General features: G+C 36.4%; 1 protein-coding gene across 7 annotated transcripts in view; it reads right to left on the bottom strand.

Annotated features, from left to right (window-relative positions):
- Huwe1 (HECT, UBA and WWE domain containing E3 ubiquitin protein ligase 1) overlaps positions 1 to 25,782 on the bottom strand; it is a 101,895-nt gene that overhangs the window by 59,834 nt on the left and 16,279 nt on the right. For 6 of the 7 annotated variants that reach the window (XM_059251248.1, XM_059251252.1, XM_059251253.1 and 3 more), the window contains exons 12-24: positions 24,612 to 24,815; positions 24,031 to 24,132; positions 23,575 to 23,655; positions 16,858 to 16,964; positions 16,414 to 16,591; positions 15,429 to 15,520; positions 14,610 to 14,821; positions 9,263 to 9,320; positions 8,211 to 8,387; positions 5,067 to 5,312; positions 3,550 to 3,683; positions 3,044 to 3,138; positions 93 to 281 (exon numbers count right to left, since the gene is read on the bottom strand). In XM_059251248.1, coding sequence (XP_059107231.1) covers positions 93 to 281; positions 3,044 to 3,138; positions 3,550 to 3,683; positions 5,067 to 5,312; positions 8,211 to 8,387; positions 9,263 to 9,320; positions 14,610 to 14,821; positions 15,429 to 15,520; positions 16,414 to 16,591; positions 16,858 to 16,964; positions 23,575 to 23,655; positions 24,031 to 24,132; positions 24,612 to 24,815 — 1,875 coding nt within the window. The remainder of the gene's footprint in view (positions 1 to 92; positions 282 to 3,043; positions 3,139 to 3,549; positions 3,684 to 5,066; positions 5,313 to 8,210; positions 8,388 to 9,262; positions 9,321 to 14,609; positions 14,822 to 15,428; positions 15,521 to 16,413; positions 16,592 to 16,857; positions 16,965 to 23,574; positions 23,656 to 24,030; positions 24,133 to 24,611; positions 24,816 to 25,782) is intronic. The other variant, XM_059251251.1, reaches the window with a different exon arrangement.

Raw genomic sequence — 25,782 nt, 5'->3', positions numbered from 1 at the left:
AAATGTTTTTTTCCATTTAATTTCTTTGATGACTGTAATTTCTGATGAACTCAGAAAACAAGTTTTAAAAAACAAAATGGAGGATTACTGACCTGACAGCAATGGCTTGATCTGCTTAATTCTGGCAGCCATGGCTGGTGTGATTTTAGATTTGCTCTTAGAATCAGAAGACGGTTCATCGGTCTCCATGGGAGCCAATGTGTCACCATCTAGCTCAATTCCTTCCAATAAGCCCTGGGTAGAAGCATCCATACTTCCAGCTGCTCCATCCTGTTCTCCATCTACAGAGGAAAAAAGGGAGTAGTAAGATCATGGAAAGCCAGCACTTACCTGGGTCCATGTTTTGAAGAGTTCCAAAGAATAGAGCTTTTTCCTATTTAACTTTTAATTACTTCCTAAGTTTAGGGATCAAACCAACCCTCCAAATCAAAAGGAGAACAAGAACAAAAACAACAAAAACCAAAACTGTACCAATATGCTTTTCTGTTTTTTTTGTTTTGTTTTGTTTTTGTTCAACCAAGTAAATACTTGCTGGTATCTTCAAATGAAAGCACACAAATCATCTTAACACACAGTACGGTGTGTATCATATTTGCAGCTGTCCCGGATCATGCCCCACTAGAACCTTACAGCTTGCTCAAACTCAAATTGGTTATTACAGAATACTACTGGATAGTTTTCTTTCCCAGCATTTAAGAACCCTGCACATGAATAGGAATCATGTAAGCAGTATTACAATATGGGTGTTTTGCCAGCATGTATGCTTGTATACTTATGTACATGCCTGATGCCCACACACAAGGACTGGAGTTAAAGATGATACCGAGTACCATGTAGGTACCGGGAATCAAACCTTGGTCCTCTTGAAAAATAGCCAATGCTCTTAACTGCTGAGTCATCTCTCTCCAACCCCTAGTGGGCATGATTTTTTTTTTTAAAGATTTTATCTATTTAGTATGTGTATGTGGAGGGTGTAAGTGGAAGTCAGAGGACACCTTCTGGGAATCAGTTCTCTTTATTCTGGTATATGGGTCTAACGAATTGAGCTCAAGTCTTCAGGCTTGGCAGCAAGTGCCTTCAACTACTGAGCAACCTTGCCAGTACCCATTTTTGAAAAAGATTTAATTTACTTACTTATGTGTACCTGTACAGGTGTGCACAGAGGCCAGAAGAGGGTGTCTGCTGTCCTCCTCTATTTCCACCTATTCCTTTGAGGCAGGGTCTCTCACTGAACCTGGGGCTAGAGATTTATCAGCTAAGCTGAAAACCAGCAAGCCCCAATGATCCGCTTATCTCCACCCTGCTCCGGTTGAAACTGAGGTTACAGGCATGTCTGGAATGCCAGGTTTATTATATGTATGCTGAGATCCAAAGTTGGTTTCTTGTGATGGTGCAGCAAAGTGTTCTTAACCACTGAGCCATCTTTCCAGGCCCTGCCTCGTTTTAGAGGCAAGTTCTTATGCTGATTTCAAACTTAATATATAGGCAAAGGTTACACTGAAAAACTGATCCTGTCTTTATTTTAAAATTGCTAGGATTACCTGGCTTTGTCTATGTATTCTTAAACTGAAGAATTAGTTTTTATGAAAATGCATAAGGTATTGATTTTTAAGAAATTGTGACTTCTTTGTTAAACAAACTGTTAGAAACGGGGTCGTAATATATGTGAAGACTGACAGAGGGGGAAAAAAACCAACCTCAAGAATAAGTCTGTAAACTGTTGAGATAAGCAATTCTTTCACAAATTTTAAACTGGGTGCTTAAATTAGTTTTACTCATAATTTTACTCTTTAAGTTAAATTTAAAATAGACTAAAATTTGAGATACATAGTTTCTTTTGCTACTCCTCATAAAAATCAGTGGCTATCAGAAAGAAGATATATCTGCTTTCTCTTAGTTCCTTAGTTTTCTCTCTCAGTAATTTCAATTCATTTTAAAGGATATCTGATAAACTTTTATGAATAGAATTATCTTCATTGGTTTTCAGTTTTTTTTTGTTTTTTTTTTTTTTTTTTACTTATTTGAAGTAGAATTCATGTTTTTAAAAAATCTCCAGAGAAATTTTTTTTTAATCAGTTTCATGTTTGCTGCACCATGGTCAGAGAATTGTGTGTGATTTCAGGTTACCCTATTTGGAACTCTGACAATAATCAAAGCACAACACAATAATAGAAAAGGATAATTTTTTTTTCCCTCTGTGTAGCTTTGCGCCTCTCCTGGAACTCACTTGGTAGCCCAGGCTGGCCTCGAACTCACAGAGATCCGCCTGGCTCTGCCTCCCGAGTGCTGGGATTAAAGGCGGGCACCATCCACTGCCCGGCAAAAAGGATAATTTTTAAAGCACTATTGTCTAAAGGAATATAATAATTTGAGTAAGTATCTAATTTTAACTGAGTACTCATATTAAAAAGGAAAAATAGGTGGAAAAATAGGTGGAAGTTTTCGATTGACAAATCATTTAATCCAGTATGTTCGAAATTGTTATTCGTAACATTGAGAAACAATTGCTTTTTCCAACAGTTTGCCGAGAATTTATACTAAAGATTTAGAATTCATTCAATTAAAATATCATCATGCCCTTTTTCCTAAAATAATTTTTAGGACTGAATCTTGTATTTATAAAAAACAATAATGAAAGACTTTCATTTTCTAAAATAGTAAATTATAAACTAAGGAGGGAATAGTAAGCTCTTGGCAGTTAAGTAAGAAACAAAGATCAACATATAGATACATCTTTTTTTTTTCATTTAAGACACTCAAATATCCTCAGGGAAAAGATCAGGCAGATACTTCTCACATGGTGTGTGTTACTTGGTAGTAAAAATGTGTTCTCCTGTTATGCTACCTTTTACTATAATGTATGTATGTTTTTTTTACGAAAGAAATGAGAAAAAAATCTAAAATTAATAATTAAAAAACAGCAAAATGATGAAAACTGAGGACTAAGGGTGACAAAGATCTAACTAAGTTTCACAGTAAGCCTATCAAGTCACAGGGACAGAATTTAGAAGTAGTGACTAAGATTTTAGTTTCTTAGAGTTACCTGATCTTTTTCCGCCCTGGGTCGTACCTGCCTTCTCATCCTTTGGAACCAGTTTCTGCATGTCCGCCTGGCCAAATTCACATCCAGATGGTAGGCTACAACAAGGGAATTAGTAAACCAACAAACAAAAAACAAGTCAAACAAAATCACTCTTATAGTTTACTTATATTCTACATGGTCTCTGACTTGCTTAACCAATATCTCTTAGAGCACTTAAGTTATCCTAAACACAATAGAAATACCTGCAATTCCTGAAGTAGCAATAAACAAGATCTGTATCATGTTGACACAACCATCTCTAGGAAATCAAATCAAATCAAACATGCACACATGTTATAATTTGTCAGTTAAGTTCTTACGCTAGAAAAGTGGGAAGGATCGAGGACCACCAGAACTTTTCTATTAAACTCTCCCATCCTATTCAAAGAAATGTTGGAAGCTTTCTTAACTATAAAGTCTGTTAGAAAAGCTAAGTGAGATATGAAAAGAAATGATCATTCTTTTACCTGTTTGGGGTACACAGAGAGAGAAGGACAGTGCTTTCCCACACCAGAGAACAGTATAACTGGCTTAGCTTGCTCAGAACACTCAAACCCAACTGAGAACCCCACTGGTTTACGGAGATTGAACGAATTTCACTCTGCAACCAAAAGAGAAGTATTTTCACACTTGAGATCATCTCCAAACAATAGTATTCTTAAAAATCAACCTTCAGCTACTTTAAAAAGATTTAAGATGCTATTTTTCTGTTTGGTAATATTAGATGCCTATAATCCCAGTACTTTTGGAGGCAAGAGATGACCATGAGGCCAAGCAAAGTCTGGGCAATACATAGAGTCGGTAGAGAATGCATTCACGTCCAAAAGTAGAAAATAATCCTATTGCTGGTAAACCATTTATTTTTGTAATAAATTCCTGAAGGGTGAAGGGTAAAGGTAGTAAAATATTGACTACACATACACAGAGCTAGGCTACTTTCTTTTATTGTGTATATATGGGTGCCTATGCTTGTGGAGTGCATAAAACAATCTTAGGTGCTGTCTTCAGATGCTATCAACCTTATTTTTTAAGATAGGGTCTCTCTTGACCTGGAGTTTGTGCCTTTGGCCTTGTTGGCTAGCCCACAAGACCCCGTGTTTGTTTTTATAGTGCTGGGATTATAAGCATATGCCAGTTTGACTGACATTTTTATTCAATTTCTGAGGACTGAAACTCAGGTCCTCAGATTTACATGGCAGGCATTTTGCAACTGAGTCATCTCCCCACCACTACAGCCATTTTGTTTATGAAACAAGAAAGACGACAGATTGCAGACACATTTTCTTCTTGTTGTTGTCTATTACCTATTAATTTCAATGTTTTGTGGCAAAACATCTTTTGCCATTTGTTGTCAAGTCTATGTGTACTTGTACACAGATTACTTAGCAGTAAAGGCTTTCAGGATGGCTCAGGGATAAAGATGCTTGCCATGCAAGCCCAGAAAACTGAGATTAATACTTAGAAACTACATTAAAGATGGGAGGAGAGAATTGTGTCCTCTGGCCTCGCATGAGCACTGTGGCATGTTCAAAACCCAGCCTGACATCAAGCACACACAATAGTAAATAAAAAATTAAATAAATGTAAAGAAATGCTTCATATTTGCTATTAAAAATGATAGTGGTAAGCTGCAATGGACACCCAAATAAATGTTGGCCTGCCAAAACATCAATTCAACCCTTTACATTATAGATGATGATGATCATTCTTCTTAAAAGTCCCACTCCTATTATAATTATATGGCCATATAACCGCTAAGAATAAAGACTAAGAGAGTAAAACTACATAGCAATTTAAAGCACGAGCCCGCATCTCACACCAGATACTGCTCCCCCTCCCCGCCAAATCTCAATGCTAAATCAAGGCTGTTCTTTCAGCTGCTACTCCAGGTAGATTTCTTCCTAAGAAAAGTAATCTGGCAGGTATATGTAGGCGCTTGGCATTTCATTGGCTTTAAGTTGAAATCATAAAGGATTATTCTTACTTGTCCAACTCTGCAAGTGTGAACAAACATCATGATGTAGGCATGGGCAGCAGTAAGTGCATGCAACAGCGGTGTAGCCTGAGCAGAGAGGGTAGCGTCAGCAACATTGCCTGCACATGCCAGTTCTCGAAGTAATACTGAGCCCCCAGGAGATTCAATGGGCCGATGTAAAGGTTCCAAGGAGGAAAGGATTGAGTCCAACTGGAGGAGACCTTCTTGAAGAACTTTGGGTTCATGTGACAGAGTCTGAAACAAGATTAATGAATGTGTCACTATATATTGAATCATAAATACACTATGTCTTTAATATTCACAGTGGAAATGACTATTACTTGAACTCTCCCAAATTTCAGTCAGTCATGTCTCTCACTTTATAAATGGCAGTACCAAAAAATGAAGCCAGGAAAAATAAATGTATTTCACTACTTTTGTGTAATAGACTATTTTTATACTTGATGAGCCAATCAGACTTAAAGTATGTGAATGTCAAACAGGACTGTCTGTTGTACTTTTGTATGAGAGGTTAGTTTCAAATTTTGCTTAGAAAGGAGCAATGTTAGGCAATGTTCCAAATCTAAAAAATGATTCCTATTATAATGTTTTTCCCATTTATTTCTAAGAAGTTAATATTTTAATAAAATACAAGTAAACATTGTTGAATAAGATGGCTGAGGTTGCATGTGAACCTCAACCCTCATCTCATACAATGTTACATAAACAGTTGTAACCATCTCTAGTAGTACAAAATAGTACAGAGGGAAATAAAGGAGAAAGCAAGTATTATAAAAGCTATTGACTAGTCAAACTATTAACAAATGACTTATATTTTCAGGTAAAGAACTACTTTCATAGCTATAATGCTGTCTTCTGTCCAAAACAAGAGCGATGACTATGAGATTGGCATCAGGAAGGCAAATTATTTTAATAGACAACCCAAATAATACATTTCTTTTCATGTTAGGGAAGAAAAATTTGGCAATTAAAGATTACCACTTGTTATGCAAAGCTAGAAATTATTTGCCTTCCTATGGCTTGAAATAAATCTATCCCTCCTCACAGATCATCTTAGAGGTGGGGTAGTTAGATCACTCCTTTCCCCTTGTTCTCTTATGAAAGCACTTTACACCTGCAAAAAGTGAAACAAAAAACATTAAATTGCAGTTTCTAGAAATTATTTACCAGGGCACAAAACAGCTGACAGAGGAGCTTTATTGTAATTAGTATCAAAATTCCAACCTTCCCTTTGTTGGAAAGAGGCAGATAGAAAATTACTCTTCATAATTCACACACGATTTTTCAAGGGACCCCAAAAAACTAAAATAGTCTTGGGGTACAGGAACACAACTGAATTTGGAGTTCTCACACTTCCTGGTTTCCAACCTTATTACAAAGTTAATATTAATTAAAATTGTGGTACTGGCTATAACAACCAATGGAGAAGATTAGAGCTCAGGAAGAAAACTTCACATTTTATAGTTAGGGGATGTTTGAAAAGAGTGGTTGGGGATGACATTCTTTTCAATAAATGGTATTGGGAGGAGAAATGTGGTATGCATACACAAAAACATGTGGTTGAACTTTCTGGATCTCCAAATATTCCAAATGTATCAAGACCTAAGGAATAAAATCATACAATTCCTAGATTAAACTGTCTGAAATTTCTTGGCAATGATTTCTTGAATAAACACCAAATAAACACCAAAAGCACAGAAAACAATGACGACAACCATCACAAAAGGTAAAATGCGCTGGATGGCATCAAAACCTTTTGTATGTCAAAGGTACTGTCAAATAAGTAAAAAGACAACCCACAGAATGAGGATATTTGCAAGTAATGTATCTGAAAAAAGAATGATATCCAATATATACAGAGATATTCCACAATCAACTGCAAAACACCTTAATTCAATTAAATAGAATAAAGAACACAAATATACATTTAGCAAGATGCACACGTAGACAGTAACTCAAGTACACAACGGAAGAAATGTTCAACATCATCAATTACTTAGAATGCAAGTCAAAATGAAAATGAAATACTACTTTATACTCTCTAGAATGTCTACTATGAAAAAACAGGAAGATCTGGTATGGAGATAGTGCAATTACAATCCTTATATGCACCTAGCAGTAATGAAAAGTGTTTCTTAAAAAAGTAGTTTGAGGCCGGGCAGTGGTGGCGCACGCCTTTAATCCCAGCACTCGGGAGGCAGAGCCAGGCGGATCTCTGTGAGTTCGAGGCCAGCCTGGGCTACCAAGTGAGTTCCAGGAAAGGCGCAAAGCTACACAGAGAAACCCTGTCTCGAAAAACCAAAAAAAAAAAAAAAAAAAAAAAAAAAGTAGTTTGAAGGTTTCACACAGGACACAAAAAATAAAGAATATCATGACTGAGCTATTTCCCTTCAAGTATACATCTAAAAGAAATCAAAACGCAAATCTTGAAGAGCTATTTATACACTGGAGTTACAACAGGGGCAAAAAATGGAAACATCCTAATTGAAAATGTGGCAATGTCTGTATCGTAAAATATCATTTAGCTTTAAAACGAAAACTGGTAAAACTGACAAACCTGATAAAACCCTGATGCACCATAACAATCTCAAATACTGTACAATGCCATTACACAAGGTACCTACAATACCTCCAATTTAGAGAAAGTTGAATAATTGCCAATGTTAAGGCAATAAAAGAGAACAAGTAGGTAGCAAGAGCAAAGGTGTCTTGGAAATAAAGAAGCCACTGGTGCTTTTTTTTTTGGGGGGGGGGAGCAAAATCAAGTAATAAATTACAGATCAATTCAGACTAATAAATCTTAGGGAAAAGGAAAATACATTACAAAATGAATAGAGTACACTAAAACCAAAAAAAAAACTATCATAACAAAGCATGAATAAGGCTAGAAAGCTTTCTTGGAAATACACTTTACACTCGTATGAACTCAAATGACATAACTTACACAGCAAATGCAAAAACAAAGAAAAATAACTTTTCTATGAGAAATAAATAGTATGAAATATATTAAGTGGAACACACACAAATTTATCAACTTTTAGCTATAGGTAAGGGAGAACACAATAAATACAATCACAGATGTATTACAAAACTCATTTCTAAGAGCAAAATACTTGGCTAGATATGTCTTACCAATATGGATTTGCAGACACCTGCAACAGCCTGACAGGCAGCAGATGTGGGAAAGTCAATGGGCAGATTGGGAAGACCCAAAATGGTAACCAAAGGTAAGAGTCCTTTCTGATTCACAAATTCTTGGCAGTGGTCATCTGTTGTATTGTTGCTCAGAATAGATTCCACAAATTTCATCTAGGTAATAAAAAAGTTTGTTTTTTACAAGTTAGATACTAACATTGTTGGGAAGTAAAAGGCCAGTTTGGCATCAGGACAGGGACAGCCTTATAATCAAGAAATCAGTATTTTCTGTAATAATACAACCTCTAGTAAACAGGGATAATGGGACATACTCAGATCATCCAAAAATAAGAGATTACAACTTCCCAATCCACCTTTTCAATCACACCAGGAGTCTAATAATTGAAAGCCAACAGAAGCTAAATGACTTGCTCAGAGTCACACTCTGAATGAGTAGCAGAAACAGGTCTAATGTCTTAATTGTCTCGTGTCACACCTACTATAAATAAAACAGGTATTCCAGGAATTGTGCTATGAACTAAAAGTAAAAAATTTAAGAGATATAAAGTAGAATACAGCAACAAATACATAGGCATGAGAGAAACTCTGTGGAAGTCTTGGAAGTGCTTAATATTACAAAATAAATGCTAGGGGGATTTTTTTAATTCTGGGCAAATTAGAACTCTTCTCATTTTCCTATGAGATAGGAAATTAAAAGGCCCATGTAGTTTTTTTTAAAGAGAGAAGTAAAATGGCAAAAAAAAGGCATACTGAATATACTGATCTAACAAACCAATTCATATTAAAATTCAAATGAAAAACAATAGCAGTGAACAAAAAATAGAGAATATAAAAAGGCTGAAAGTACAGGCTAACTTATTGCAAATAGAACAAGAACAAATTATTTTTAGTTGTTTACATCTTGCCCTCTGTACTTTAAAAGCCGCAGAAAAAAAATAAAAAATTAACACGACTGTGCTCTGACAACCTGATAACAATTTTGTGAAATGCACAAATCTTTATTTAGTTTATCCTACCATGAATCTTACCACATTAAGGATGTAATCCATGAGGGGGATGGGAATACGTTCCTCTGTACCAACAACCCTGTTAATGAAAAAAGAGTCAATTACACAGAAATTCACATGACCAGTGATATAGAACAAAGTGAGGAAAAGTGACATAGTGAAAATTAGTCCAAGTCATACTCCTAGCCTTTAGTATATGTTAAGACTCATAAGACAGGAAGAAAAAAAAAGACTGAAATTGATAATAGAGTTCTTAGAACAAAATGAAAAACCAGCCTTTTAATGGAGCACAGACAGACAGACAGACAGATACAGATACAGACACACACACACACACATAAATATTTAAAATAAATTCAATTAAAAGACCAAACATTTGCTTTACTGGGCAGAACCAGGCAAAGAAGCAAACATAAAACATAATTATTATTATGTTAGATTTGGAGCTTAGAATGTAGACTTATAGTTTTGTTTAAAAATGGTTAAAACTGAGAAATCCTCATCACAGTAAAAGCTGGTCACAGCTGAGGTCAATTCCCAAGGCCTCCTTTCCTATTAACTTGTTACTTTAAGGATCAAAGTTCATGAATTATACAAGTGAGCAAATTTTTTTTTTCTTTTTCAAATTCTTCAACAGTACATGCCAAATGAGAAGGTTATAGACTTAGAAAAGACATCTGTAAATTGCCTTTCACATGAAAATGACAGGAGAAACCACACACAGTGTCCCGACATGAAAAGAAACTGTATGTCAATAAAATCTAGAAAAGAAAACTTAAGTAAAAAAATACAGCATTCTGGATACGGGTCCTTGGAGTACAGATCTGAGCAGATGAGCGACAGAGATAGCAATGAGTGGTAGTTCAGAGAAAAGACAGTTTTAAAAAAAAGAAGAGAACAGAGAGGCTTTATGAATGGCTTCAATAATGAAATAGCCAAGCCTAAGGTTTAGATCTCAACAACTTACAAATGGGATGGTGAGATGGTACAGCAGGTAAAGACACTCACCATGCAAGCCTTACAACTTGAGTTCAATCCTCAGAATCCAGGGAAACAAAGAATCAACTCATGAATATTGTCCTCTGACCTTCCATGTATGTTTGAACGTGTACATATATACAGTAAATAAGTTAAAAAAAAAAGAAAGAAAAAGAAAAGCAAAACTTGCAAAGGAATATTATTTCAAGATTTATTTTTAGTTATAAATATATGTGTAGGTATGTACATGTGAGTGTAGGTTAACTGGGAAGCCAGAGGTATTAGATCACACGGAGTCAGGAGTCACATAAGTGGTTGTAAGCTACCCAACATAGAAATTGGAAACTGAAATTCAGTCTTCCAAAAGAGCAGCAAGTTGAGCCATTTTTCTAGGCCCACGGAAAAAGAACTTTGTATAAAAAAAAAAGAGAGAGAGCTTTGTTCATAAAGTGGAAATCTTTATGCCAGGATTGAAAAGATTTCAGAAAAAGACCAAAAAAAACCATACTTTCCTTGACCATAATGCTCCTTCCTGCTTAGAACAACTGCAGCATTCTATTACCTGACCATTTATCCTTCCCACTCAGCCTCATCTCCTTAGAAAGAACCCAAAGACCCACCTACCTCTATAGCTAAAACCAGATATCACTACAATTCAATGAGATTCTTGGATCTTTATAGATTCCAAATATGATAGTAGAGAGCCTAGATGATCCAAAGAAATAGAACCCCGGTGGCCCATTCATTGCTAGATGGAAGTTGGGGAAAAGGACAGAAAAGCCAAACCAATAGTATTATTCTTAATACAATTCCAGGTATCTACTTTTGTTCTTTCCTACAACTTTTAGTAGAAGAGTAAAAATAGTAGAATAGTAAAAATGGGTTGGGTGGTGGTGGCACACGCCTTTAATCCCAGCACTCAGGAGGCAGAGACAACTGTGAGTTGGAGGCCAACCTGGTCTACAAAATGTGTTCCAGAACAGCCAGGACTGTTTCACAGAGAAACCATGTCTCGAAAAACAAACAAAGAAAAAAAAATACTTAAAAAAAATACTAAAAATGATCACTTATGTCCAACAGAACTCTACCTACAAGCTGGTCTCAAGAAATGCCACCCTAAGTTTAACCTTATTTGAAACAGCCACATCTATGACCAACAAAAATCTGTATCATCTTAGTAAATGAATCAATTTATCACAACTGTCAAATTTTCCTCTGCCCTAGTCAAAATTTCTTAGTTCTTGAAGAGTCTACCTTTGGCAAAGAAGCTGGCTAGTGGGTCACATTTTTTTTTTTTGGGGGGGGGAAGCTCTATAAATTTAAAAACAAACAATTGGTTGCAAAAACCACATAGACCTATATATATATATAATTTTAAAGTTCCTCAGTGATAGGTCATGGACCTTCACTTTAAGATGTGACTGCTCTCAGGCTTGGGAAATATCAGGCCACACTCAAGATTGCAGCCCATCATTTAGAAGGAAGAACTGACAGGCACTTGCTGGAAATGTTAAGAGAATATAGGCCTTGGTTGCAAATCTAAGTCCAATCCCTCCTTCTTCCTGGAGTCCTGGACCAAAGCAACTTTGAACTAGGGTCTCTATTACCTAAGTCATGAGGTAGTATGTCCCACCATGCCCTGAAAACCTGTAAAAATCAGAAATCCCCTTTGGAGTGATTAGAAGACTTCATTTTTTGTAGCTGGTGAGTTTTCTATCCAGGTCCCGCCAAGCCCGGCAGTCCACTTATAAAATAAACACACAGACGCTTATATTATTAAAACTGATTGGCCTAATGGCTCAGGCTTCTAGCTATCTAGTTCTTACATCTTAAATTAATGCATTTCTATAAATCTATACCTTACCACGTGGATTGTGGCTTACCGACATCTTCACATGCTGTTTGTCATGGCGGCGGCAGTTGGCAGTGTCTCCCTCTGCCTTCCTGTTCTCTCAATTCTGTTAGTCCCGCCTATACTTCCTGTCTGGCTACTGGCCAATCAGTGTTTTATTTATTGACCAATCAGAGCAACACATTTGACATACAGACAATCTCACAGCAATTTTTTGTGGCTACTTCCCCTTCAACACCAGTCATACTACACATGGTAGCTAACTCTCCTAAATCTCCTCTTTGGATCTGAAGGCCTGGCTTTTCTCTCCAGGGTTCTATCTCCTAATAAAGCACTTATGAAGGAGGATATAATGTCAGTTCCTTTCCAAAAACCTGTATCAATTTCTAACTAACACTCAGATGTGGGTGGTAAGCCAGGTACAGTGAATGGAGTCAAGTACAAAATGAACTACTACTTACTGGCACCAACTACAAACCCTGGTTATATAACGATAAGTATATTCTTGCCCAGTAATATCAGATTTTCTGAGATAAACAATGTAGAAGACAAGACCTTATAAAAACTCATAATTACTTGTAGTAGCTAAATGTACCAATACATATTCATAATCCCTAATACTCAGGAAGCTGAAAGGGGAAGACTGAGGACAGTATACAATTAATTCCCGGCTATACTTATATGCATAGCAAGACATTACTTTCTGAATGTAAACTAGCAACCTAAGGATTTAGGGTAGACTATAGTGCCTAAGCTTTCTTATTCCAGATCTCCAACACAAAGCTCTATATCAAGATCATTCATAAACCATCAATTTACAAGATAAGAAAAAGGTACTATCTTAGCAGAGAGAGAGACAGACAGTCACAGAGAGAAAGACCAACAAACCAAGTTCATCAACAGGAAAACAAAATAAATATAATAATTATACAACAGACTATCAATGAGGAAAGAAAAGCAGTGACTATTGAGATATGTTAATAACAGACGAATCACCAAAACACAATGAGTAATGTCAAATACAAGAAGCCTATTTTTAGGATATTCTTGAAAATGCAAAAATTAATTCATGCACAATAGAAATATGATCAGTAGCTCCTTCATTTGGAATGGAAAAACAGAAAATGAAAATTCTAAAACTGTGCAGTTTACTGTATAGAAATTATATTTGAATATATATTATTGGAAAATTCCATCTGCATATGTATGTATGGCACTGGAAGACAGAGGCAAGGAAATAGGAAGGTATAGGTCTACTGAAGAATATTTAAACTGGGGAAGGGACAGATACAACTTTTAGAAAGGTGATATAACCTTAATCTAAAGCCCTGTGATAACAGAGTCACTGCTGAATTAGACAGAATTTATGGATTACAACAGAAAAGAATTAGCATACACAATTATTGGGAGAACCTAAGCTTGGTTTCTCAATTGGAAAATGTTTTGGAATGGGTAACAAATGTGGACAGTGACACCTATTTATCGCAAGTAAGGAATATAGTGTTAAGAAATGAGGGCTGTTGAGAAAACGTTAATTTACTCTAACAGTGGCTTGAATTCTGAGCATTATTAGCTCTAAGACCTAAGATATCCAAATAAAGAAGTTATATAAAGATAAAAACATATATATAGATTGACTTAAAAATCACCAGCAACCGCTTTCTACATTCATAAATCTTTTCATTTGTAAATAAGAAAGGCAACTCAACCCTGTAGGGTTACTGGGAATCAGGCTAGGTTGGACGGAAACACTGAAGATTATATTCCCTTGAGTAGAAAAGCCATACCTTCTTTTAGAATGTCTCCCTCTTTTATTAACACATTTTAAAGTAGAAAGAAGATAGCACTACAAGAAAGGTATGTTTGCTTTCTCAAGCAGACAGAGATTAGGTAATGCCTCCTCTCCAATACTACAGACACCAGCAAGCACACTGCTATCTAGAGTTCCAAATCTTCTATTGTCCCTGGATTAATACTCTACTAGACTATTTTCCTAACTCCCAGATCAAAAGTATTCATAGCCACAGCTAAAACATTCATGCCTTTCTCAAAAGTATCTACAGATCAAAGCACATTTATTATATGTATGAATGCAGGACTACTACTGTCTAGAAACAATACTTCCACTTCTGACATAAAACAGGTTCATGTGTGCTTGAATCAAGCAACAAAGGGGAAAAGTCTACCAACTTGGCATATTGAACTGATTTAATATCATGAACTAAAATTTGAAGAGAAGTATTTTTCTAAGGCAACAAATGCTATTACACCACAGCACTATGACACTAAAGAGGAACAAAGGAAGAAGCCAGAAAAAAAAAATCTTAAAATGGTCTTATGTAATTTTTAATTTATGTAGACTGAAGTGACATTGGAGGTGGGGGGTAAGGGTATAGCTCAGTAGTAATGCAGTTGCTTTGTTTGAATAAGACTTGGAGTTCCATCCCTCTGACCACAAGGAAGTAAATAAAATATTTAAGTGACACTATGAGAATTACGGAACATTAGGTCAGAAAAATATGCCTAATAAACACTTACTGCTGATTAGGCTCGGTTTCATTCTGCTGAGTAGAATTAAAGCTCTGCATGGCCTGTACTTCCTCTTCCTCCTCATCTTCACTAGAAGCTTCTTCTGCAGCATGATTAGACCTTGGTGGAGGGGCACTAGCAGTACCATCTGCTTTCTGGATGGACGGCTTCTGACAAATGTATTTTGGATCTCTTCCAAGATTACAGATTTCTTCAAGTAACTAAAAGTCAAAGAGAAAAAGATTACTTATATGTAAATACATAAACTACTTATGTGTAATGTAACATTTTATAAGGATTTTCTGTGTGCAATATGTGTGTGTGCATATATAATATATATTATAATATATATAATATATACACCATTGCTGTAATGTAGTCATTAGCTCAATTTTTATAAATAACAGAAGATGTGTAAAAAGTTAAAATATTTCAAGGTCTCATTCTTGTTTTAATTTACCAAGCTCCAGTAACTCATACAGTGATTCCAATAATCAACTGGAATGGCTAGCAAATGAGAGAGGGAGAAAGCCACGAAAAACTGTCTAGCAAGGGAAATATGCTTGTACAGACAGAACTTAAGCCTTTGTATACTTGGTTAATCTCATAAGAAAGCAATACAGAGAAGTTTACACTAAAAAGAGGAACTTTTTAATTCAGAAAATAATTCTTAATATGAGAAGGCTGCAATTTTTTCTTGTAAGATTTGATATAATTATTTTAACTATTTGGTTTTACAAAGTAGCAGCCCTAAAGAAAGGTTTAGAAATTAGGTATATACTTTCTAAAAACTTTCAGAAAGGTCAAAGTCACAGCCATTATCAATACCTTAATGATGGCAGTTGTTGCATCTGTTTTGAGGGTGGGCTGATGTCTCATGAGCTCATCAACAGCACTCCCCAGGTTGGATGCAGTATCCCCTTAAAGCAAAAAAGAAAAAAAAAGTGTTTAGAGTAAGAAATATAGAGAGCCCATAAATTTTTGTGCCAACCTAACATGGAAAGAAGAAACTCAACTGCTTGTTGTAACTTTCTAACACCACACATTCTTGAATGAATTCACATAAACCTTAATCCTCCCAAATGATTGTGGAGGAGGAAAAGAGATCAGTCTAGCAAACTCCACTGTCAAGGTCTGAACTAGTCTTATGGAGAGATGAGTAGAAAAGAAAGAAGCATAAACACCCTTTGGCTGTCTCTGAAGAATGATCATGACTAGAATGCTGCAGTGGTAGATCAAAGTACAAAATACACTGATTTATGAAATGGTGAGAGGGGGTATGGGTGTGGTTTGTTGTGTTGTCCCCTCACTATGTTGTCTAGGCTCTATTCAAACCCCTGGGCTCAAGTCATTATCTCGATTCAGCCTCCCAAATAAGGAGTAGACTTTTGCAAACTACGGTATTTCTCTAACTCTTACTTTCTTGTTCCTTATCAATCTAGACTCAAACACACTGAGAAGAAAATCTAATTATCAATGACTAATTTTAGAGAAAATGAAAACATCTATCTGTTTACAACATTAGAATCCACATTTCTCACTTTTGTAGGCTAATTAGTAGACTTGGATATATATCACTGGTCCCTATACCTGTTTCTTACCAATATCAGGACAGTGAACTATTCAGAAGCATGGAAATACTATGAGGAGAGAGGCTAAGGATGAAGTATTCCTTCCTACCTGTAACAATAGAATATATGGTGATAATTCCCGTTAAGCTGAGCATACCTAGCCAGAGAAACGATGTGCAGTCAAGGAAAACTTTCCTTGTCAAAACCAACTTTCTATTATAAAATGAACAGTAGCAACTCACCAAGGGGATCAGAACTCCTCCTCCTCCGCATGGCTGGGAGGTAATCAGGAGATAGGAGAACTTTGAAGAGACGTTCAAATGGCTGACATTGTACAAAAGACTGAAGACCTCGGGCATTCAAGCAAAGTGCACTGAATACATTTGGGAGGGAACCAAGGACTTCCCTTGTAGCAGGAACCTGGAGAAGACAGAGGATTTGAATGTAACACATAAAAGGTCAAATACATATGCAAGGAAAAGATATCTAGGGGAATCATGCTGAGGAATAGGAATAGAAGAGATTTTGACAATCAGGTCCCAACTGGATTCAACAATACATACGAAAGAGATAATTTTTTTTCACACAACAACTTATTTTTTACTTGCTCCTTAAGTATGTGGATGTGTATCTTAAGGAAGGGATAGACATGGAGTAATGTTTATACAGTGGTAGAATGAACTCACATCTTTGATAAGCAGTGCATGCAGCATGACATCTGTCAGGCCATTGTCCTGGAGTGAGGACAACAGTGATGGCTCTTGAAATACAAACACAGTCACCACTTCAGTAGCTAAAAGCAAAGTTGAGGAAAAATAAGGGAAACTGAGAATCTTGACAGGTATTAAAAGCAAATAAATAAGAAATAAAAAGCTTAAAACAGATACATTCAATGTTTAACAATTTCATACTCTTGTGATTACGAAATGAAAACTAATAATACAACAGAACATCAAGAATATTCCAATAAAATATGAAGAATTTTAATAATTATCCTTTAAGATATTTTAACAGCACATATTAATGACTGGAGTTATACTGTTATATAACTTGCTATTTTCACATGTAATTGGGAGTTTCCCCATCACCATAAACCATTCTTTTTCAATGGCTGTATAGTAGTCCATTAAATATATGTACCACTATGTATATAAATCATTCTTTTCTGTGAAAATTGATGTCTCTAAATTCGTAACTTGACAAGTACTTAAGATGCAGGTTTTCTGGAATAAATGCAAACTTAACTGATGAGTGTGGATAAAGAATTTTGCAGAAATATTATTTATTAAATTTAAATTGGAAACAGGATTAAAAATACATATTAATAATATATTATAATATACACACAAAATACTACTACTGCTTTAACACCCATAATATTTGGAAATGTGTACTCGGGACTATCAGATTTTTGAAAGTATGAGAATCTGACAAAAGGTATACAAACAGTGCCTTTAAACTATCTAAGAACAAACCTACTAATGGTAACATCTAATAAAAAAATCAAGTTTTCATTTAAGACGGTGAGTGGACATTCTTATTTGCAATAAACAGCAGTGAAATAGCACACATGTGAAAATTATTTGAGATCAACAGCTCCCAGTGGCATTTGGCATTCTTTTTTAAACATTTGCTTTTATTTATGTGTGTGTTTTGTTTTGTTTTGTCTGTCTAAGTATATGCCATGTGTGTGCAGGTACTCACAGAGACTAGAAGAGGGTATTGAATCCCCTCAAGTTGGAGTTACAAATAGTTGTGAGCTACCTCACCTAGGAGCTGGGACCAGAAGTCTAGCACTCTGGAAGAGAAGCAAGTGCCTTAACCACTGAATACAATGCCTAAAGCCTGACATTTGGGATTTTTTTTTTTTTTATTGGCTAAAGGTTCTGAAAAATCTAAGTCATTTTTTGGATTATGTATGTTTAGTTTTACATAGCAAATTCAATCTTGACTAAACAGTTGATAATACCACATAACATTTTCAATGTTTTTCAGAATTGATAGACTTTTTGATTTTATAATCGTCAGTGCTAAGAATGCTATTTCTGTAAATACAAAGTACAAAAATGTAAGAATGTTTAGGACAATTTTCAGGAATTGCTAGTAATTCTGTCCTAATCCCAAATCCAAAATAATTTAACATTCCTTTATTAAACTCAATAAGACAGCCACTAATACAGTCATTATTTTTGTTGTGTTTTTGGCATGGGGTCTCATATAGTCTAGGATAACCCTAAATCCTCTTGCCTCTACTCTACCTCCCAAACAACAGGATTACAGGAAAGAGCCACCATGCCCACCCTCAAATATCAATTTAGAAAATCAAACACAATCCAAACAAAACACCAATTTGACATTTGTATGCTGAGGAATGATGGTAGGAAAACATTGACCTTTTTTTTTTTTTTTGCCATAATTAAACCATTGTTTTAGTAAGAGCAGAAAATTCCAAACACAGTAAAATCATTACAATTTGGAACTTACAGCAGTCTTAAATCTGAGCCAGGGTGCCTCAGGCAGTGTTGGTTAGCATTACATGATGTGATGTCATACAGTGTAAAGAGTGCATTACGCATATTCAGAACCAAGGCTGTGAAGCACTGTGAGGCAACAATGACATGTACGACCTGAACATCTTAGATTCAGTACACATTTGCTTTCAAATCACTGCCAACTTTTTGTGACTCCTACATTCAGTTATGCAATTCCTTCTTAAGGGATTATGACCCACAATTTAAGGAGCTGTGCCTTAACTGAGTACTCTTACTTTCCAATTTGGATAAACTCATATTATCCTTTCTCTTGGTTCCAGTGAGACTTCCTTTCTAGTCATTACAGATCTTAGGTCATTAAATTTTAGGCTAAATGCCATAAGTGCTGCGTGCTGTTGGTCCTACTCAAACTCTAACCTCCGAATGTGTCCTACTCCACTATTAGACTCACTGCCCTTGGTAAGTATACTCACATCCTTTACAGTGGCAAATTGATTATATTGCATCCTTGTCTTAATGCACTAGCAAAACCTATGTATGTGTGATATAATTTTTTATTTTTAAATTTATTCTTCTCTCATACATTATATCCCAACCAGTTTCCCTTCCCTCTCCCCTCCTCTCAGTTCCCTCCTGCCACCTCCCTTCTTGCCTAGATCAATTTCTCCACCAGTTTCCTTTCAGAAAAGAGCAGTCCTCCCAAGGACATTAACCGAACAATAACTAGCCTTTCTGTAAACTGTGCTTTTTACCATGCTACTACCAACACTATTATACTCCTCAGAATACATTGTTTCCTTTAGGATTCCCAGTGACACTGACTGATCAGAGCACACAGCTGAGTCTGGGCATGGCCGTAAAAGAAGGAATTGTACATTGGATTCTTATCAAGGCAGAAGGACTAATATAAACATAATGGCCTGCTAAATGACATTCAGCTAAAACACCAAAATGAACAATGATTTCCTAAAAAAGTCTCAATTTTGCTCACTGCCTTAAGTTACCATGAATTCATAACCTTTAAGTGGCATGACATCCTAACAAAACGTAACTTGAGTTTCTAATTCTCCCTTTTTGGCCACAAAAGGAAGATTTCGCATCAATGCATCTAAAGACCAAACAGACCATCACCCTTTTGATATGGAGCAATCCATGATGTACTGAAGCTTAGATTAAAAGTGAAAACAGAATGGGATCCACATAAAATTTGGGTCTTCACCTGCCTAGACTATTCTGTATGTCTCAAAAAAGGTCTAACCTCAAATATTTTCTTAATGATAGAATTTAAAGGTCTGCTAACTCAAAGTTCAATTTCATGGGAAACGGGTTTGTTGCTTGGTCAGACACCTAACAACAGTTCTTCCCAAGAGGAAAAAAATCTTAAAATTAGTTTCTAGTAACAAGATATTTAATGGTAGCTCTAGATTTGCCTTACTCCAGAATACTGAAGGAGAGGTCCTTTTAAGATCTAGTATGACTGACACCCACTAAAATAATAAACACTTACTTACTCCAGCAATTACTGTTCAGTACTTTGACTTCAAGTAACCTGACTATGCATCATTTGACTTACCATCTGAGATCAGGATTCTACTATTCAATTGCTAATCTTGGTAGATTCCTTTTGGCTTATATATTCTGTCACCCTTCTTGTTTGGGTCAGTTTTCCTTGAAAAATGCTTCTAGGTACTAGAGATGTAGCTTAGTTGGTAGAGTGTCTAGCATGAATCTAAGCCCAACCTGAATATAATTTATAAACTGGGTGTGATGATGCATGCTTGTAATCCTAGCACTAAGGAGGCAGACTCCTGAGGATTAGAAATACAAGATCGCCATGCAATGGCAGTGCACGCCTTTAATCTCAGCACTCTGGATGGCACAGGCAAGCAGATCTCTGTGAGTTCAAGGCCAGCCTGGTTTAATAAAGAGTTTCAGGGCAGCCAGGACTATTATACAGAGAAACCTTGTCTCAGAAAACAAAACACAAGATCATCCTATGCTATAGCCAGTTTAAGGTCAGCCGAAAATAAGAGGTCACATCTCAAAAAAATTAAAAGTATTCTCAACCTTTTATGAAGACAAGAATACTGACCTTCCGTCACTTTAATAGTTTCAAAAGCAGAAAGCCACATCAAGATTTGGTGGCTAGGACTGTAACTTACATGATGTACTACCAAGAATGTTCAACATACTGACTAATCACTCATTGTAACTCCAAAGTCTAATCAGCTCTGGTTTTCTCCCTCCCCTCCCTCCCTCCCTCCCTCCCCCTCTCCCTCTCCCTCTGCCTCTCCCTCTCCCTCTCTGGTTTTTCGAGACAGGGTTTCTCTGTGTAGCTTTGGCGCCTTTCCTGGAACTCACTCTGTAGCCCAGGCTGGCCTTGAACTCACAAGATCCACCTGCCTCTGCGTCCCAAGTGATGGGATTAAAGAAGTGCGCCACCGCCACCGCCACCGGCAGCTCTGGTTTTCTCTTGCCAACCAGTCCTGTACATCTCCTGTACATCACTATCCCATAATCACTACTCATATCTACTTTCTTTGATTTGACAGACAGTGTCTTTATAATACACCAGAACGCTAAACGTCCAGCAGTAATAACAGGTTCCCTGCCATAGGCAACCACTTATACAACAGTCTGGTTCTCTTGGAATTAAATATTCAAAAAGATTGTCAATCTCTTCAAGTTAAACAGTCTATTAATCACGACACCAACAATAGCCAGGCTACAGAAAATAATGTGAAGGGTAACATAGGCAATGAAAAGTTTAAGGGAGTTGGGGAGATTAATGGAGAGACAATAAAGAGAATAAAAGTAAATATAAGAGTGAAGACAAAGAACCTGGGGTTGGGAACAGAATAGGAAATGTCAATTCTTTATTTGGTGGGTTTCAGCATAAAATTACTATAAGACATTGTGACCTTCCAGTTGCTTCCTCGTTAATTTCCCCTTTGTGAATCCTACCTTTCTCAGACTCCTAACTAATTAAAAGCATACCAGAAATCCTCAACAACTGACAAAATAGTATAGTTGCTATGATGACTGATTAGAAAACAGACATTAAACTCTTATGTTGGCATCACAAGGTAGTTTGTATCTTAAAGGGACCTCATACTGCTATGGGATAAAAGGTATCTATAAACAGTAAATAACCAACACACCAAAACAGTCAATTACATGACTAAAATGGTCTCACATCCACAATGACTTTTTCAGCCATCTCCTACTAGAGGTGAAAGACTGTTATATGCAGGGAACTACGCTAACAATTGCTACAATTACATTGGGTTGACTGCAACCATTTTGATCTTTCTCAATTTTATTTAAAGAAATTATGCTACTACCAAAGACCACTGGAATAGAATGTGCACAACCACTGATACTTGATTTAATCAAAGAGCTAAGTCTCATTTGCTGCCTGTGTCACCAAAGTTCTCTAATCAATACTGAATGCGCTTACTTTCATTCAATCTTATGTATTCTGTTTAAAACTTTCCCGAATGCTAGGCCTGTGGCACAGGACTGCAATCCTAGCTTCTCAGGAGGTAGAGGCAAGAGAATTTCAAGTAAAAAACTGATTGGACTTGAGTGAATTCAAGACTAACCTGGACAATTTACTGAGAATTCATCTCTTAAAAAAAAAGGAAAAATATACATAAAGGCATAGCTCAGTGGTAAGGCACTTGCCTAGCATGTGCTGTACCATCACCCTCAACTCCACTCTACTCTAACCCATCCAACCCCCAAACTAAACCAAACAAAACAGCTACTACCTATATGTACTTGTTCCATTCTGAACTTACATCTAAGTAACACATTTTTAAAAATCATATCCTGTAGTGGGTAGCTGTTCCACCTTTGACCTGAAACGTTACCCCTAGAGTGTGGCAGCAAATAACTGCCACACCTGCCTATGACCTGCCCCTGGGGTGTGGCCGAGACCAGACCCCTTAAGAGATGTGTACTGCTTACTCTCATGGCTCTTCATGGGCTGTACGTTGGACTGCAGACCAAGTCAGAGTTCTCCAAAGAACTACGCTAGACTGCACCGCATCTCTCCCAGATCCTGTAGCTGATCCCTTAGTGGCTGTAAGTTACCCATGAAATAAATCTCTTTTAATTACCAGATAAACTATGTGGAATTGCCTCGCTAATTGATGTTATAATATCCAAGAATTACTTACAGTCCTACTCTCTGAACCTAACCTTGGGAGGAAAATTTCACCTAATCTGATGCAATTCCTGTAAGAAAAATTTCCTAACTAGATAAGAAAATTTCAACATGAAATCTCTGATTAACATCATGCTTAGTGGTAAAATAGTATTTTCCCTTCTAAACTCACAAAGGACAAAGCAAATAGGTCCTTTCCATTTATATCCAACCACTGCATCAGAAATCTTTGTGTAATAAGATGAGGAAAAGAAAAGGATAAAGGTAATAAAGAAGGAAGACATTATTTGCAGATAACAAAACGATATAGAATTCTTCTAAGTAATCAATAAACAAGTCACAAGATAGAAATATATAGACTCATTTGTTTCATCAGCAAATATGCAAGAAAACAGTCGTAATAGCTACAAATATCTAGACTGCCCAAACTCTTGTGTGTTTGTAAAAATGCTTATTATTCCCCTAGGTTCAAAGAATCTGCCACTTCCTTTATAGAATTCTAAGTGGAGTTCCAATTTGCTTTTGTGATGCTGGAGTGGAATGGAACCAACCGATTTGTCAAAGTGCCAGAAATACTTTAGTGCTTAGCTACATTCCCAGCTTTTAAGGAGTTCTAAAAGCTCTTAAGTAGAGCAGGCTGCCCTTGAACTCAGAGATCTGGCTGACTTTTGCCTCCAAGTGGAAGATAATACATGTATGCCAGTTCATTCAGCCTAGACCCAACTATCAACTCTACTTACCTAGGAGGAAAAGTGATGGGCCATAGTATTCTGCATTGCTGATGATGTGTTTCAAAGAGGTAGGCAAAGAACCATCCATTACTAAGAGAAATATGTACAAAAACTATGATCAGTAAGGGAGATGAGGATCAAGGGTGGTAGGTAGCACAGTATGTTAACCATGGTAAATAAGTCTAACACCCCTCTCCCAACACTTTATTTTATTCATGCAGTAAGCTTAAACAGTGGCCCAAAAAAAGAAATATGGAGACTATGAGGGTAAAAAGTAGAAACAGGACAGAAGTGAACAGAGGGCAAAGCTGGGAAAAGTGTAAATAACCATCATGTCTAAAGAATGTGGTATCAAGTAAAAAATAGCTATCAATTTACTAAGTATGCTTTATAAAAGGAAAACATGAAAAAGAAAAATCTTGATAATCAAGTGGTCTTTGAAAGCAGTATACATAATCAAAATACCATGCCGTATGCCATCTGAGAAAGCAGGATCTTGAATGGCCTTCTTGAGGAAATTCAACATGGACTTGAGAAGTGCTGCTCGTTGGGGAATACACTGGACTCCTGACACAGGAGAAAGGTAAAAGTATCATACTGGGTTCACCATTAAATCACAGTAAATAGGCACACGAAACACGTATTAAGAGAACCATCTATATGCACTAAAGCAAAACTAGCAGACATTTAAAGTGAGATCTCTGGGACATTGGAAAGAGTATTTTGAAAGTAGAAATTAAATCAAGGATGGCACAAGACCAGTATTAAAATTAGAGACCTAAAGGTTAAAAAAAAAAGGACATATTATAAAGTAAAAAAGATTCAACTTCCAAATTCACTCTGTTCCTCTTTTGGATATTATCTGCACTCCAAAATGTCTGTTTTGATATTCAATGTGTGAACTGCCAGAAAACAATAAAATGTTACAAGACATGTTCTTATAAGATAACCTCAAATGTACCATTAAGTGCCTCCTAAAGCTCTCTTCTTCACTAGTTTAATAAGTAAGTCAGTGTGAAAGACTGTGTATCTATGTGTCTACGCACCAGGACGGGGTCCAGGGCCAGGGCCAAGGCCAGGGCCAGGGCCAGGACCAGGGCCAGGACCCGGGCCAGGACCCGGGCCAGGACCCGGGCCAGGGCCAGGGATGCTAGTGCTGCTGTTGGAACTTGATGCCCTTAATTCAACCTCCAGCCGGTGCTCCATAGTTATGGACGAGCCTGGACTGCTTTCCATAGTTACATCTGCAACTAAAGTACAAGTTATGATAAAGAAACTAATTAGAATAAAAGGTACTAAGAAAAGAAAGATTTCTGAGAAAACTTCTTCCACCAAGGTGAGATGAACGATGCAAAACATGCAACTTTGTATATTACTGATAGGTGGTAAGTAGTAAGTAAAGCCTATTAAAGGAGGTTAATTAACAAATATAAAAAGCACTGAAAGTTTAATCTCAGTGCTCATAGGGAAGGATGTCTATGACATAATGAACAATGAAAGTGTCTTTCTATTCTAAAAACTATATACATGTAAATGTGAACATGGAAAGGATATTAACAAGGCTGGAAGGAGCCACATCAAACTAATACCTATGTAGGAGGGTTAGAAGTGAGCATTAACATTTCCTTTATACTCTTGAATAAAATAATTTTAATTGTGTAAAAGCAAGTACTTATTCTCTTTAATTTATGAAATGTAATAAGATCCCTTTCAGTGTTTACATTTTGAAATATATTCTAAAAATCACTTTTATACATGTATGTACCTACTTAAAAAGTAAGCACAAACTCACAACTGTGTTAACCGTCTTCGCACTGAATATACACTTTCATTAGGAATACAACACAAGCACTTAGTTTCAAATACTTGTTTCCTGGCCACCAGTTGGCAAGCTTAACTGAATCAAGCATTTCAGATGTTGACAGAATCTTTACCAAGCACTTACTGTTTTGTTTATTAAATTTTGACAATTACTGGCTTACAGTGGATAGTCAACCATTACTTATCAGCAGTTAATACATAACACATTTTACTCAACACTTTGGGATCTCACCTGTGAACTTATATGTCGGCTTGTTCACAATAAAACAGAAACTGGGCAAAAGGGTTTCTAGGGACAACAACATGCACAGATAAATGTGCCCGAAAACAAAGTCAGAAAAAAGGAACAGTATACCATGATTTATTGTTCTAATATCTTTATCATAAGAATAATAG

This window comes from Peromyscus eremicus, chromosome X, assembly GCF_949786415.1.
Source record: "Peromyscus eremicus chromosome X, PerEre_H2_v1, whole genome shotgun sequence".
NCBI classification, from domain to species: domain Eukaryota; kingdom Metazoa; phylum Chordata; class Mammalia; order Rodentia; family Cricetidae; genus Peromyscus; species Peromyscus eremicus.
This window is presented reverse-complemented; position numbering and strand designations above follow the sequence as displayed.